Raw genomic sequence first — 17,782 nt, forward strand, 5'->3', positions numbered from 1 at the left:
ATTGACTGGTCATGATAGTGGCTCCTTGTACTCACATGAGAAACTGAAGGCAATAATTGTATGCTTATTGTGAGGCGAGAACGGTAAAAAGAGCCGTGGAAGTACCGGGTTCAGGAGAGATATTATTGGTTTATTTAAACCTTTAAAAACAAAAAACGGCTTTGTTGTTCCTAAGGGAAAGAATTTGTACTGGTATAGAAAAATGATCTAATGAGAAAATGAAGTATTTTTTATTTTGTTGTAAAGTAAGTTTGTCTCTTTTACTTGAATAAAGTCTGTTAGAAAATGGTAAAAAGTTATGAAAAAATACTAGAAACAGGATATTGAAAGCAGCAGTTCAGTTTAATATTTTTTTGAAATTTACCTCTAACTAAAACTGCAGGAGAAGTTACAAGAATGTAAACTGAACTTACTAAAAATGAAACCAACAAAATGTTGCAACAGCGTTATTTCTTCTCTTGAGCAATAATTTTGTTAATTTTGAGCATAGAGTTAGTCCGAGTTCTCCCTTAATGTATAATTAAAACTTGATGGTTTATGTTAAACAAATCGCCTTTTTTAAACCGCGTGATGAAAGTATTTATCTATTATTAAGAGCAAGTAGAAAATTAACTGAATTTTTTCCCGGTTACTACAGCTTTGTCGATGTGATCCTTATCTTTCAAATTAGTAAAAAATTTTTGAGCGATAACTTAGAGGCTCGCTTTCAGATATTATTTCATTTCCTGGAATAAAAAAATATAGTTGATTTAGCGTTTCAGCTAGTCAACCACTGCTGTTGGCTATCCGCTATTTTTGTGTCCGTTATTGAAACCGTACGAGGAACACTATCAGACGACAACCTTGTCCAATAAATCAACTCTTCAATGAAACTAAACAAATTATAGATAGGAATTGAAATCATATACTTAAATCACGTACAAATTTGAATTAAGCCGATATAGAATACTGCTTTCGATAGTTGTTATTATTGTTTAACTCAATATGCGCCCTTGTTTCAATCTGTTTAAAACTTAACACAATTTGGAAGGAAATGATTTGAAGATTCATCTCTACTTAACTGGAAAAAAAAACATAACAAACCAATCTATGGTTCAAAAAAAAATTTAATGCGTTTGTACATTCAATTGAAACTTCAGAAAGAAAAAAATTTTTTCAGAACTTTTGAACGAGAAATTAGTTTTTTTTGCATTTGCAGCAAGAACATGGCCATGAATTGTTACTTTGTTAGTTAAGGAACAATAGAACAACATAAATATTCAATTCTGCACATTTAGTGTAAATTCAATCCATGGAAAAAACCTCTTGTCCAATATTATTGCTCCGATTTGTACATCGCTATAAATTCTAGAGACAATGAGAACAGAGAAAAGAGACCGCAGAAAAGATAAACATTAATAAGAAATTTCAAGTCGCTGACCGTAGAACGCAGGAACTGTACTCAGTTTGAAAACTTATAGAAAGTGAAATATAGTTCATATATCTTTTTTTTATTGAGTTATTGATCAAGAAAAACTAAAGTAGAATTTCGAAAAACTTAAATTCGTATTTTGTTCCATTTAAAAGTCAGCAGCCATTTTTTGCCCCTATTTGACTTTTGCAATAAAGTAAGCAGTAAACAGCTCCATATGAAGGAACTCTAAACAGGGGTCTTTCTTGTATAATAAATTTCTTCCAAGCAAAATTTTCTCAATAATTCTTATTTTGTCAAAAAAAATTAGTTACGTTCAAATGTAACCAAATTTCATAGGTGAGCAGAACCGGTGGATAATCAAAACTGAACTGTATATGAATCCGCATCTCAAAAAAGAGTTTTAACGCAATTTCAATCCCGCAAAAATACTATTTTTTGAATCCAACACTAATGATTTCTGTTAACTAATAATCAATTTGGCTTGCATAAAAAATAAGTTTTCTATTATTGGTCAACCCTTAATCTATTGTATTTCAAGTAATTTTTAGCATTCCCATAAACCCTCCTTAAAATAGTTTCTTTTGTTGAAGCTGCACTAAAAAGGAGTTAAATTGTTTAAGTTCGATTGGAAGTTTGAGTGAGTGATGTCAACTGATCATCAACTCAATAGATTGCAAAATTTTACGCAGAAAAGGAATAAAAACAAATCAGAAATCAATTTTAAATCATCATTTTGTATCTCAAAAAAAAGAGAAGAAAAAGTAGTAAGGATTGCTCGTTAATTTTTTCAGGTATCATAAAATGTTCCATAATAGTGCTCAAAGTCAATCTATCTAATTCAACTATATTAGTTTACGCTTACAGGCGATTGTTAACTTAACTCTTTTAAATCTCATTCAAATCAAGGAAAAGCAATAAAAATGTTCTCAAGGTGGGGTCGGTTAAACAAAATCAAACGTTGTTGAAAAAATTCAAATTTGCTTTCAAATGCTCTATAGGACGTAAATAAGGTTCAGTGCAAATTTTTAGGAGGAATCAGAGGTCAACTGCACAAAATTTAAATCCAACTAAAGAAAACAAAAGCAGATTTTTTTTTTCAAATTCGGTCCACAATCAATTTTTCGATACTTTTTCATTTTACTGTTTCGCCCTTAAAAAGTCTTTCGTATAAATTTTGACCGAACCGGAAGTTTTTGCTTCTTCACGAGGAATTTTTATGGCTTCATTTAGCATTTTTCTTAGAGATTCTGATTTGTTTATAAACAAATTAACTTTGAATTTTTTGTGCTTTTTACATATGTTTTCGGGGATCTTTAGCACTTCAAATACTAATTTATACAAAAATTTCTGTTTCATTGTTTGGAAGAGATAGTTGTAAATGTATGTGAATAGCTTGTTTTAACACAATGAAGTTAACTTTTTAATTTTTTTCATGTGCTTGCCTATTTTTAGTAAGCTTTATTTTGTGCACGATATGGAATTGACGAATCACTGAAAAACAAGTTTTTTACTAACAATTTTGGGAGATTTGCTGGGAAAACTTCAAAAAGTTTTTGAATCTATTGCGCTTCATTTCGTTTTCTTTTCGTTTTCATATTTCCGTTACATTGATTTTCTCGGAATAAACTGTTCTTCCAATTTTAACATTCTTGTTGTGGGTGATTAATTATAAAATATTATTTCACTGTTTGGTCTGGATAACTGTGTTGGAAGAGAAATTTTTGAATTTTTTTACAAAACAATTATTGATTTTTGTTTTTTTCTCTACAAAAATTTTGTTCTGTGTTTTTTTCGGCAAAATGTTTACTAGTTTCTAGGATTTAAAAATTCCAAATCATTTATGTTCTAATTTTCAATTAACATTTACTTCCTTGCTGCTGCTGTTATCTATATGGTTTTCATTGTTTGAGAGCCAGTTGATTACCACGTCAATTTTTTGACACCAGATTTTTTAATGAAAACCAAAACAAAAATTGTTCCGACCCCTCTTGAGGAGGGGAGGAACTATATAATCAAATGGGTTTTGTCAGTCAGTTTTGGCCGGTCGATATATTCATCGAAGAGAGTTGAGACTGGTATCATTAGAAAGCTTGTCCAGCGTAGAATATGGAACTAAAAAGATTTATTTGATTTTCGTTATTGACAGGGAGATATCGAGGTTTAAACTTTCGAGAAAATAGAGTGAATTCCGTTGATTTCATTCACATTTTTACGTAATTTTTGACTAAATTTTCGCCAATTTTGATAAAATTTATTAAATTTTTCAATAAAATGTTGTCGATTTTACGTTTAAACACAAAATATATTGTCGGCTATTTTCATTTAATTTTTTGTCACAAATTCCGGCTAAAAAATTTCACAAAATTCAGACTTTTTCATCAAAAACAGCTAGAAATAAATTTCTTTAGTCCACTCTGATTAAATTTGTAGGAAGTGCACACCCAAACACCACTAACACAATCTTTTTAGACTGAAAAAGGGGCTAATTCCACTTCAACTTCCGTTGAGAGTGCTCTGTAAAAAAACTTTGCCGTTTTTTGCTAACTTTATTCATTGATTATCAAAAACGCATCATTTATTTTTGATTTTCTAACTAACAAATAATCTATATCAATGACATTCCAAAAATTAAATTTTCCTCATTGACAATCAACATTAGCAGGACTAGTTCTTAACCAATCTTGGACCGTTACAATCCAAAAACAACTCGGACTGTCGTCAGTCGGTTTTTTAATAAAAAAATTCGATCTTTTTTATATTAACTAAATAACAGAATATTTCAAATCAAAGCTCAATAGTGATAGGTCCTATTGGCTTTGTGGTACGGAAGTACCCGTCAGGAACTGAAACAAAGACTCACCTACTATTATAAACACTACTAACACCTATATATTATTATACTATCCACCCATTCGGGAACCTGTTCAAACTTTAGTTCATTTCATTCAGTCTCAATCACTTGATGACTCAATTCAGTTGTTTGCAGTAAACTTTCTATCACTTGTTTTAACACCTATGTAAATTCTAACATCTGTACACAGCGATGACAGGTATTGTCTGGTCTCGCCTCTATCTCTCTACGCCGTGAACTTATTCACCGCTTTTTGCCTGAATCGTGAAAGAAAATAGTTGAATTGTGAAAGTTTTAGAACTGCTCTTTTATTCATCTTGACATGGCGCAGTCAGCGATAGCTAAATCCCCAATAGGGGTAACACTATATTGGGACAACGGACTACAACCAAAAATAGTGTGGGAAAAATGGTTTGAAACAGTAAAACTGGCCATAACAGCCAAGGAAAATATACAAGTAGAAAAACTACTTAGAAACAGACCACAAAGCGCAGAACTCGATTATCCACACGAGCCCTGTTATGAACCACCCACATCAGACGAAAAAACAGCCGAGAAAAGGCAACGAGAACAGCGCAACATCAAAAGAAAAGTTGACTGGCAAAATCAATGCTTAGCAGTAGAAGACAAAGGCCCCTACATAGACAACACCCCGTGGGACGAGGCCGACACAAAAATAAAAAGCCTCATTTACCTTTCCCTAGGCCAAGAGGCTACAAACATATTTCACCAAAGAAATCCCCACACGGAAATGTCAAAATGCACAACAGATGCATTTGTCGAACAATTAAAGGAAACATTCAAAGAAGTGCGAAACGAAACATTTGACCGCTTCCAATTCTTTAACTGCAAACAAGAACAAAACGAATCACTGGAAAAATTCCATTCAAGAATTAAACAAAAGGCAGCACTCTGCAATTGGGAAGCCCTCGAAGATAGTCTAGTAAAAAGCATCTTCATTCAAGGCATGAGAAATCCACAAATTCAAATGGACTTATTATCGGAAGACCGAGACCCGATCGGAACACTACAGCACGCACTGGCAAGAGAAAGAGGCCAAGAAAACCAACAAAAAATGACAAACACAAGTAGATCGCAGTTCGAATTAAGCCCACAAGGATCCTCAGACGTACAATACATAAGACGCAACAATACACAATACAGACAAAATATACAACAACGTACAGGTATACTACAAACTCCAAAATCAGGACCAATTCCAGATTGCTGGAAATGCGGATACAAATTTATACCCGGGCATCTCAGTAATTGCCCAGCAAAGAACGAGATATGCAGGATTTGTAAGAAAATAGGCCATTATGCCAAAATGTGCAGAGCTGAAATGCCACCCCGACCAACACAAAAACCACCAATCAGAAACAACTCACAAAACAGAAGCACAGCATCGACAAACCAAAACAACAATTACAATCCAAACTCAAGAAGAGTAAGAAACATTAAAACAACTTCCACAGAGGACTTATCAAATGCAGGAAGCAACAAATCAGAAGAAGATGAATCCATCGACCCAGAGAGCGCATGCTATATAAGGGAAATGATGGAAGACTGGAACACAATCAATCTAGTTAAATGGGACTGGAAACAAACAAGGGTAAACAAGATAAATAAAACCCAAATGGGAGAATATTGGTTAGAGACCCAATCGGGAAAATGCAAGATACATTGGTTAGTCGATACAGGAAGTCCAAGAAGCTTCATATCACAACAAACAGCAAATAATTTGATAAACAAACTTGGAAAGGAAATACAAAACAACACACCCAAACTAGGAGAATTTCGATGCTTCAACAACAATAAAATTAAAATAATCAGTCCGCTCAATATACACCTCTCGTCAGGAAACTCAGCAGCAAAAGATTGTGAAATACTGGTAGTGCCACACAACACCTTGAACCTACTGGGCAGGGACATACTACAAAAACTGGGGATCCACCTGACACAAACAAAACAAGGTGAGAAAACAATTAATTTCATCAATCCGGACCAAAAACAAATAACACACAAAATTTTCAAAAACTTCCCACACTTATGCACCCGTTTGGGAAAATCAAAAAACCACATAGCCAAATCAATATTTAAGCAATACTTCAAACCAACACAACACAAAGGAAGCTGGTTACCCATTCACCTAATTGACAAAGTCGAAAAGGAACTAAGAAAATTAATAGAAGACAAACAAATAATTAAACTAGAAAAATGCTCAGACGAGTATTTCATAAGCCCGGTAGTGATCACTGTCAAAAGCGACAACTCTATCAAAATAGCACTCGATTCAAAAAAACTAAACGAAGCGATACACAAAAACAAATACCAAATGCAAAGCATTGACCACTTAATGGACACCATATCCAAAAAAAATTAGCGAACAAAAAAAACAAACCAGGCACATTTTACTTCTCAAAAATTGACTTAAAATATGCATACAGCCAAATCCCACTACACAAAGACACACAAAAACACTACAACTTTAATATCCTGGGCGGAAACGCCACAGGAACATACAGATTCATCAATGGCTTTTACGGACTCACTGACATGCCTGCAACATTTCAAAAAGCGATAGACTATACATTAAACAATATAAATTCAGCACACGCATTCTTAGATGATATCATAATTATCACTAAAGGATCCCTAGACAACCATGAAAAAGAAATAATGAAAGTACTCTCCAGACTAGACAAAGAAAATCTAGCCATAAGCCTTCATAAATGCGAATTCGCCCAAACGGAAATCACATGGCTCGGTTACAGAATAAGCCCGAACGGGATAATCCCAACCGAAAAGAAAACAAAATCCATCTCAGAAATGGACCCACCCCACACGTTAAAACAACTTAGATCATTCATGGGTAGCATACACCATATGATAAAATTCATTCCCAACCTAGCAGAATTAACAGCACCCCTGAGACCATTATTATCAACAAAAAACAGCATAAAAGGTTCCAAGCTAAAATGGGCAAGCGAACATGATTTAGCATTCAATAAAATCAAAACCGCAATAACACATATTATCGAAAACAAACACTTCGACACAACAAAACCCACACGGGTCAGATGTGACGCAAGTAAAAATGGACTTGGAGCGTGCTTAGAACAATATTTAAACAACAACTGGTACCCAATAGCATACGCTAGCAGATTCTTAAATAATAATGAACAAAAATACAGTACCAACGAATTAGAATTATTAGCGGTCGTATGGTCATTAGAACATTTCAAATATTACCTATACGGCTCCAAATTCGAACTCCAAACAGATCACCAAGCACTCCTTTCGGCCCTAAAAAAACAACAGGGGAAACAAAACATACCAAAGCCGCCTGACCCGTTGGGTAGACAGATTACTACCTTACAGTACAACACGTACCAGGAAAAAACATGGGATTCGCAGGTTACTTTAGCAGATATCCGATCTCTCCAGCACCCCAACCGCTCGAAAGCGACAAAAATTATGTAGTAAATTTAATAAACACATTTAAATACACACTAAAGAACGCTCTGAGAGTTTCAACCAATCAGAATGCGCAAACAATAAAGCACAGAAAACATGACGTAATAAAGACTAGTAAGCAAAGCAAACAAAGCAGACACGCTTTTTGCCAAAATTGTTGCTCAAATCAGTCGCACTCGTGCAATCACTCTAAATCTTCTTTACATAACATTTCTTTACATTCTTCAAAAACAAATCCATATTCAAATTACTATAATTCGCATTTCCATCAAACTTCAACTTCAAATCATCCCACAAATTCCAACGTATTCGTTTGTACCCGAAATAAACCATATTCTAACACCTTTAACAAGCCAATCTATAAACGCCCCCGAATCAAAAAAGATGAATCCCCTTCAAGAAAATACTACCGCAAACAACCAACCCCAACAATTAAACCCCCCAAGATCGGTCACTATCGCAACACAAACAGACATCGACAAAAACCTAGGTAAAGGATTAACCCCTCTAGATCCCACTTGGGCAAAAAACCCCTTTGATAACACCCAATCGGAAAACAACATCCCATTATCGAAATTACACAAAGTAATGAACAAAAATTTTATATCAGAAGCGATCAAATTAGATAACCAGAGCAACCGGATCCGCAAAATGATCCAAAACCAGGACTGGCTCGCACTAAAACACTACTCCCGCTATTGGCATACACTCAAAAAGACCTATCCCTAAATGAAAACGGCTGTATCCTTTATGACGGCAAACTTTATATAACTCCTAATTTACGCGATATTGCACTACAATCAATTCACAAAACCCATACGGGACAGGCGGGAATGATGTACATGGCGCAACTCATCTGGTTTCCCCGCATACACCGGGAGATTGTCATAATGGCACAAAGATGCAAACCGTGCACAGCCATTGGTAAGAACTTAAAATCAATTATTGCAAAAAATAAACATACACATCTAAACAATCTACAAAAACCTATTGAAGAAGTACAAATAGACTTCACAGGACCAACACTAGACAATAACAAAGACACATACATTCTAGTCTCGGTAGATAGATTTTCTAGATACCCCCACGCAAAGGCATACCACAATTGCAACACTGAAACAGCAATTGAATTTCTAAAAAGCTACATGACATTCCATGGCATACCAATATCACTAAGGTGCGACCAGGCACAGGCGTTCAAATCTAAAAACTTCAAAATTTTCTGCAAAGAAAACAACATTAAATTAATCCTAGCTCCAGCAGGATATCACAGAGGGACAGGATTAGTCGAACGTATGATACAAACAATAAAAAGACGACTCTCGGCAATAAACATAGATCCCAAATGGGACAAAAAAACATTAGCCGATAAAATCACACACATAATAGAAAACATTAGACTGATTCCCAACACAACAACACCCATCACTCCGTTCGAAGCACATTTTGGTAGAACAGCAAACACACAATTAACAAACATACTAAAAAAGCCAAACCACAAAAGCTTATCATACAATAAAATAAAGAATTTCCATTTAGACAAGAAGAAACTGAAGCAGGCCATGCTGAGCGAGGCAAGCATCTGGAATCAAGACTCTCACTCTGAGCCCCATCTGGACATACAATACCAGTCCCCCGGCGCCGAATCAGACTCTGACGAAGAACCCCTGGCCACAAAAAGCGCACCCACGGCGCAAAAACGTAAGACCATTTCTCCCATAAAAATCGTACCCGACAAACTAAGCTTAACATTCGGAGATAAAACATCAGTATTAGTAAAAGAAAGAAACCAAGTAGCAAGAAAAACAATAATGCGCAGAGTAAAGGAACCACGAGGCACACTTAAGCCACTATGGAATATAATCCCGGACGGGAAAATAACAAACTACACACCCCACACAATCACAATCGACACACCAAAAAGAGAAGATACAGTAATCAGAAAAAGCGACATAGCAATAGCCACCGAAATAATCCGAAATAAACCTAGACTGATAGACTTCGTAGCGTGCAAGACCGTCGGCCAATATAAGAGAAATAGAGAAAAAATTAAGAAATTCTATTTAGATGAGAAGAAACAGAAAGAGAAATGGGCAGCGGAGCAGTCAACACAACAACAGGAACCCCAACCGGGCACAAGCAGACAAATACAACAAGCCGCCACCAAGCCAACCAAGAAAGAACCCTCAACAAAACAAAAACAGAAACAAAGGAAAGGCAAAGCAGGTAGCCCCAGAAGAAAACCACAGCAGCCCACAAAAAACATACACGTCCCACAATTCGAAACCAAATCAAAACAGGCAGCACTAGCCCAGTCAAAAATTGAACAAGCGAAACGAAGGCAACGACGATACTCCTCCAATGTAAGCACTGACCTGGACAAGTGGAACAACTCGGATACGGTAGAAGTCATCAATCTAGTATCCGATTCACCATTACAAAGCCCGATAACAATAGTCACTTCAAGTTCACCGAAAGACTTTATGCACACCCCTAACAAAGGCCGAGGATCCGTCGAGCGAATTGTGCAAAAACTACCCATAAACAAAGACAACATGGTAGAAACTCCATCCGCACCCGTTCGGAACATAGAGCAGCTTATTCAACCCACAAGCACGGAACCCACCCGGGACATACAACAACAACAGCAACCAACCATTACACAGACCAGCCACAACATAGATGACGAGGTACCAGTAACCATCCTCATAGAGTCGGACAGCGACCACAACATCATGCCAGAGGAACCACTAACAGCACCAATCACCGCAGGACAAGAACCCCACCCACAGAGCCCACGAGGATAGCAAACAAGGATACCAACATTTCCATAGAGCACTCACTGTCTGACGACGAGAGATGCAGGAACCCGGACCACAGTGATAGCCCGCAGTCGAGCTACAGCACGGCCCCTTCGGAAATCCCGCACCGCACAACCCTAGAACAGAGCCCCATTTCATCATTGGACACAGAAGACGTTGACCACCTCAACCACATTTTTGACATATAAATGCCGAAAAACTGAAAAAGGGGGAGTGTGGTACGGAAGTACCCGTCAGGAACTGAAACAAAGACTCACCTACTATTATAAACACTACTAACACCTATATATTATTATACTATCCACCCATTCGGGAACCTGTTCAAACTTTAGTTCATTTCATTCAGTCTCAATCACTCGATGACTCAATTCAGTTGTACGCAGTAAACTTTCTATCACTTGTCTTAACACCTATGTAAATTCTAACATCTGTACAAAGCGATGACAGGTATTGTCTGGTCTCGCCTCTATCTCTCTACGCCGTGAACTTATTCACCGCTTTTTGCCTGAATCGTGAAAGAAAATAGTTGACTTGTGAAAGTTTTAGAATTGCTCTTTTATTCATCTTGACAGGCTTCCTATTAAGCTCAAAGTTAATTTATCTAGTTGATTGCTTCAAATCTTATGGTCGTTTTGACTTTTAAAATGTTTGATTTTTAAATAAAAAATGGCTTATTGAATTTTGCCTCCTAAAAATAACGCACAATTGATAATATTTAAATTCTTAAAGATACAGATTGTGGTTCTTTACCGCTTCGACAGTACTTTCTCGAAGAATTTAATTGAATTTTTTAATTTTGTCTTTAACTGTCGTTTTTACTTTGTCTTTTTAGTCGTATTAAATTTCCTGTACAATGACCCGGTCTGATTGGCTTTTCCTGGAAAAGTAGATGAGCCGATGTTCTGATACTAGAAGATAGATAATGGCTTTCATGACTTTGAAAATAATTGTTTTCCAAAATGAAAAAAAAAATTAATTCAACTTCGCAATTTTGTTCCTTTTAATGTCTGTTTGTTACCTGGTCTCGTTAACTAAAGGTTAAAAATTAAAACGGTTATGTTTGTCAAGCGAAGGTGTCAAAAGAAATTGGTGTCACAAAATCTATTAGTTTTAAAAATTCGTTATGACCTTACTGGCTTCGACACGGGTTTTTCACAAAAAAGTAAATGAATTTTTGATTTTTGTCATATTTGACGTTCTTTTTGTAGACGTAAGACATGTTCTGGATAATTGCAGGTCTCAAGGGCTTCCTTTGGAAGAATAAACGGACCTATTCAATTTTTTCATTTTGTAGTTAATGGCTTTCATGTCTTTGGAAATAAATTTTTTTCTATAAAAACAAGTATTACAAAATCTTGCTTTTTTTTCTTTTTGGTCTAATTGTTACCTAGTTTCATTAATAAGAGGTCACATAATACATTTAAAGGGAAGGTGTCAAAAAGGGATTGGTGTCACAAATTCTAATGTTCAAAGAGAATTCGTTATGACTTTACAGGCTTCCACAATGGTTTTTCCCAAAAAAAGGTAAATGAATTTTTGAATTTTGTAATATTTGACGTTCTTTTTGAAGACGTAAGACATGTTCTGGATAATTGCAGGTCGCAGTGGCTTTCTTTGGAAGAATGGATGAACATATTCAAATTTTGCATTTTCTAATTAATGGTTTTTATGTCTTTGGAGATAAAATTGTTCAAAAAAAACAAGTATTAGATTTTTGCATTTTTTCCTTCTTTGTCTAATTATTGCTTATTTTCAATAATGAGCGACCACATAATACATTATTGGTGTTCAACGAAGGTGCAATCGAACATATTTTGGGGTCCAAATTATGGCTTTACGGCTTCCAAAGCATTATCTGGCAAGTTTTAATTGATTTTTAGTTTGTTGTCTATTTGTTGTTGTTTTTGTAACTGCAAAAAAATTGAATACCAAGAGTTCTTAATTCTCTTCTATAGAAGCATTGGTAAATGTAAACCTATGGGATATTTTAGTCGATTCCTACTGGTTTTTATTACTTTGTAATAAATTGTTTTTAAAAAAAAATTTAGCGAATTTTCTAACTTTAAATTTTCTGTTCTTTTTTGTCTAATTGTTACCAAGGTTTATTTTGAGCTGGTGATTAAATATTTTTTTCTAGTGAAATACAAGTTATTTTGTTTTTTTTTTCAGTTTTATCTGACGCTATTTTGACTGTGTTATTAAGTTTTGTTTTTTTTTTTTAAAAACGGACATAAATTTTTTGATGTAATTAATGTTTGTTGTTGTTGTTTGATTTTGCCGTTCGTCTTCGCTCGCTTTCTTAAAATCGGCACATCTCATCAATCTAATGCATCATTTTTTACTCCACTGAGTCATTTGCTTTGGAGGCTCTCTTATCGTTCATACATCAGTTTTTTTGAAAAATACTTGAATTTTTTGTGTTTTTCCGTCTTTTCCTCATTTGATAGACAATTATGCGAAAATTGTGGATGAGCGGGGTCAGAACCTTATGTGCGATCGCACATTACCGAGCCGCCTTGTTAATTTCTAAATTCAATTAATAAAAATTGTCTGTTTAAAACGTCTCAAACACCCTTATTATCAGAGAGTTAAAATCGATGCTTATGTAATTTTATGGAGCGACTGATAAAGCAACTCTTTTAAAAATTGAGTCAAATGGCTTCAAAACCAAAGAAAACAATTTCAAAAATTAGTTTTTTTAAGAAACACAAATACTCAATTAATCGGTAAAATTTAAACAAAATAGCTATATGATTTCGTTAAGAGACAAGTGAAGTGAGAAGACAAAAAGATTTGAGCATCATTTTTTACTCGAGAACTCAAGCAATTGAAAATATATTTTTGACAATCAATTCAATTTTTCAAAGGCTATCTAACGATACCACTTTCGAAATTGGCCGTAAATAATATCGATCAGCCTCAATTGATATGGAGATCCTTGGGTAGCCTAGCTATCCTAATCTGCATTTAAATTTGGATGTGGCATCAATTGTAGCTATGAGAAATGACGAATTTACATTTTGAAAATTTGTTTTAAAATGTTTTGGTTGACACGAGGGCTTTTCATTGGTGCAACATTATAAATTGGTGCAGCATGGGTGCAATATATATAGTTATATAAATTATCCTTAATTTTTTTAATGTGTGTATATTGAGAAATTTCAATAGAGAGAAAACATCCGTTTTTGTAGTTGCATCGTGATTTGCTGACCAAAGATTTAGAATGGAATATGACATATTAAACAGAGCCCAGTGAAATAAAACTTGAAACATCTTATCAGCATAGGCAACTTTTTAATTTTCTCAGTCAGGCATAAGCTAAGCTTGGATGATTTCATTAAGTCTATTCTTGTTTACATTTTTGATAAATCTTTTGAAGACCTTCTTAAGAGATCTTGTTTTTGAAGAAGTGATGTGTTCTTATTATGAATCATTTCACAAGCTTATGAGATGTCACGTTTCGTTGCAGTGGGAACAAGTAATATGAATTTAATTTTTTACAAAAGTTGGTGTCTAAATATATAACTTTTTAGCTTATAACCAGGGCACCTTGAATGCCTCAGGTATACATTCCACGTAAAGTTGCCTAGTTTCATTGAACTAAAAACTTACCTGGAATTTTCAATATCGCTGATCTGATTCGGAGTCGTCTGGGGGTGTAAAAACAAAGCAGAAATGTGGTAAACAGCCATGATGTGAAGAGAAATATTCCCGCACTTAAGGCATAAAATACGTATGAAATCATAACTTTTGTAAGCTAATGACCTTTATGCCTTTATTCCTCTGTTAAGCAATTATGTTTACTATAAAGGTGTTAGTTCACAAATTCTTCAAATTCTGAAGTACCAATCTAATTGATGTTTGCTCACAAATTAGGGGGCGTAATTCTACACAATATTTGGTAAATTGACAATGGGTTTTGTCGCACTCGTATAATACACTAGATTTTGGCCTCGAATTTAACGCTTTTCGAACATAGGAATTTTGTGAGTTATAGCTTGATGGGTTGTGTAATAAACGATGAATTTTGTCACACAAACATTTCAGGATGATCAGAATATACAATACACGTAATTAATCAGCACCGGCTTCAGGTTTTAAGATTTTTTGCTTTCTTTAACAATGACCTAAATCTGTGAAATGGGGAGCATTACGCAAAGACACCAGCAGAAAAAATCATTTTTTTGCTGGAAGACTTTTCCAAGTATGGATTATGCGCTCGGTATGTTGTGCTCTAGCAATTCTTGATGGAAACAATGCATTTATTTGCTTGATTTTTTTTTTTACAAAAATAAATATGTAATTCACAACTTAGTCGAGTGGAAATTAATTACCTTGGATCCTGAACATCGCTTGCAGACCCAATATTTTCTTTCAGTAGTTTTGTAAGTGGAGATCATATACATAACATATACACAGAGGTTATATACAAATTTGACAAAGCATCAGATAAATTAAAATTTCTTTCAATTTTCCGCAGTCGTTCAGAAATGATTGTAGGTGAAATGCAACCTATTTATACCATTGGATGTGTAAAGATAGAAACGTGATCTTAAGGTTTCAAAAAAGTTTAGATTTCGGGGGCATGGTGGTGATCGCCCGAAAGCCGAAAGAGGGTTCGATCAACATCAACACTTAGATCAGAATTTCTGCCAAAAACTCAGCGAATAACCATTGAGGTATTCAGGTGAAATAATTATGTTTTAACGAACAAATGATCAAAATAGTCGGGAAATAGGAGTAATGGATATATGGTGACCTCCGGCCATGGAACCATATATACATTACTCGAATTTTTACATTTTTTATAATTATGTTATTTTATTGATAATTATGTTATTTTATTGATATTTATGTTATTTTACCGATATTTACTTTAATAAAATAATAATAAGTACTATAAAAAAATAACTCATTCATAGAACCTAAATTCATTCATAGAACCTAAATTTACCATTACTTCTTTAATACCTTTATCATCAAATGGATTTATAGCTATCTTATACTGTTCCTTAGTTTCTAAATTATGTCTATTACTATCAATAGTATAATTAGTCACATATTTACTTTTACCTTCATATAATGCATTAGTATAATCTTCCAAATTAATTTGGTTTTTAATAGTAGCTTTAGTTATACATTTTAACTTTTTCTCTTCTTCTCCTTTAACTGTATTAAAACAATATGCTTTAGCTTTAAAGAAACAAGCTTCTATGATAGCATCATTAGGTATTTCATCTTTCATCTTACCTAACTCATTATTATGTAAATTATCTTTTATCTTATTCATTTCAGTTTCTATATTACTATTCAATGGAACATTTATGTTTATAAATATACTATCAGTATCTGTATAATGATAACTACAATCTAAATCTTTCTCAAAGTAATCATATATAGCTTTGTACATAAACAATTTAGCTTTCTCTAATATAGCAAAACCAATATAATTAAACTTGTCTAATTTAACATTACCTCTTGTTTTATGTACAGCTACTAGATCATCATCAAATTCTAAAGCATATTTAAAGCTAACATTCTTTACATCATTAACTAACTCTACATCTTGTCTAATATAAACATTCTCTATTGTTTTTCCATAGAAGGCAGTATTCATTAACTTAAAGACTACATCTCCAAATTATCACCCTTAGCTTTATCTTCTTTTCTTTTCTGAATATCGAACTCAATATAAGGCTTTAACCATTCACTTTTACTATACTCCATCTTTTGCTTAATTATAATATCTTCCATCTTCAAACCACTATCTAAATACCAATCTAACATCTTTCCATCTATTACATATTTTTCTTTATCTGTTAACTTTAACATCAATTTCTCATTAGGTTTATATCCTTTCTTTTTCTTTTCATTTTGATAGTCTGCAAATTGATCAATGTTTGCTTTAGTCTTTTCAGGAAAGAATGGATATTTCTTTGTTTTCTGTTTCAACTCATCATTATACTTCATATCAATGATATTGATATATCCAGTATTAGAACTAGATCTGGTGTAGTCATTATTATCACCTAATTTAATTTCACCAGTAGGTAAAGCTTGTACCATAGCAGAAGCGTATAATGAGTTGAAGTCTAAATACTTTAAATAATTCTCTTTCCCTGTATACTCAGGATCTATTTCTTTATTCTTACATTTTGCAGGACAATCACCTGATACTGAATCTAACCCACCTCTAATACCATGTTGTATTGTATCATAAATATCAACTGTATTTTCTTTATAATATTTAAGTCTAAGATTAGTATAATTCAATCCACATATCCAAGTTAATCCAGGAGTAGAAAATGTGTAACAAGGATCTGTTTCATAATATTCTAAACACTCATCTCTAAACTTCTCAAATACATCTACCGACAATAACACATCTGTTTTAAGATATAACATCATTTAGTCCTTTATTGTCTTACATCCAATTTTATTCCAACAATCAATTGCTTGCTTATATTCTTTATCTGTAATGCCACTTTGTTTCAACTTAGAATAAAATGCTTCCTTTGGTGGTAGTTCCGTATTATTTAGTTTGTCTATACTATCAAACCATTCATTTGGGAATATACCTTTACGTCTCTCTAACTTTAATTTGTTTAATATTACACAATTTTTATCACTCAATGTTTTACTTATGGCATCATTTATTGTGAGCATAACCTCTAAATTTACCATTTAGATGATCATGATCTGTAACAATGTCATTACACAAGTTCTCATTACAATAATAACACTCAGTAGTAAGTGGAGTAAGAGTTTCTTCTTTTAATGGAATATTAATTTCAAATATATCTTTAAATAATTTATTTTAATGATCTACTCTACTTATAAACCAATCAACTACATCCTCACCACAATAACATTCATACTTATCTTCTGATATATCAGGATAGTCACTTAATAAATATAATCCACAAGCAATAGGAATATGTTTTTTTATTATTGTTTGATTTATTACTATCTTTTATTATACATTCCAAATCGTAATACATAGCAAATGGAACTCTGTTTTTATAATGGAACTTGTCAAACTTAAGATAATAATCTTTATGAAATATTCTTCTTCCTATATCATTACACATCTCTAAATGTTTATTTATGCATTTTATTTTCTAAAAGATACACAACATTTTAAACAAGGATAACGTTTATTTTTAGGTGATGATCGTAATAAGAATGATATATTTTTACATAGGAAGTAATGATTAT

At 33.6% G+C, this 17,782-nt stretch overlaps 1 protein-coding gene across 2 annotated transcripts in view; it reads right to left on the bottom strand.

Moving 5' to 3' along the window:
- The window catches only part of LOC142339218 (cytochrome P450 4C1-like), a 36,399-nt gene extending 21,967 nt beyond the window's left edge, over positions 1–14,432 (bottom strand). The window contains exon 1 of one of the 2 annotated variants that reach the window (XM_075389070.1): positions 14,177–14,432. In XM_075389070.1, the coding sequence (XP_075245185.1) occupies positions 14,177–14,309 (133 nt within the window). In that variant the 5' untranslated portion in view covers positions 14,310–14,432. The remainder of the gene's footprint in view (positions 1–14,176) is intronic. The other variant, XM_075389071.1, reaches the window with a different exon arrangement.
- Positions 14,433–17,782: the final 3,350 nt, after the last annotated feature.

Source organism: Convolutriloba macropyga, chromosome 5 (assembly GCF_964194025.1).
Source record: "Convolutriloba macropyga chromosome 5, txConMacr16.3, whole genome shotgun sequence".
Classification (NCBI taxonomy): Eukaryota; Metazoa; Xenacoelomorpha; order Acoela; family Convolutidae; genus Convolutriloba; species Convolutriloba macropyga.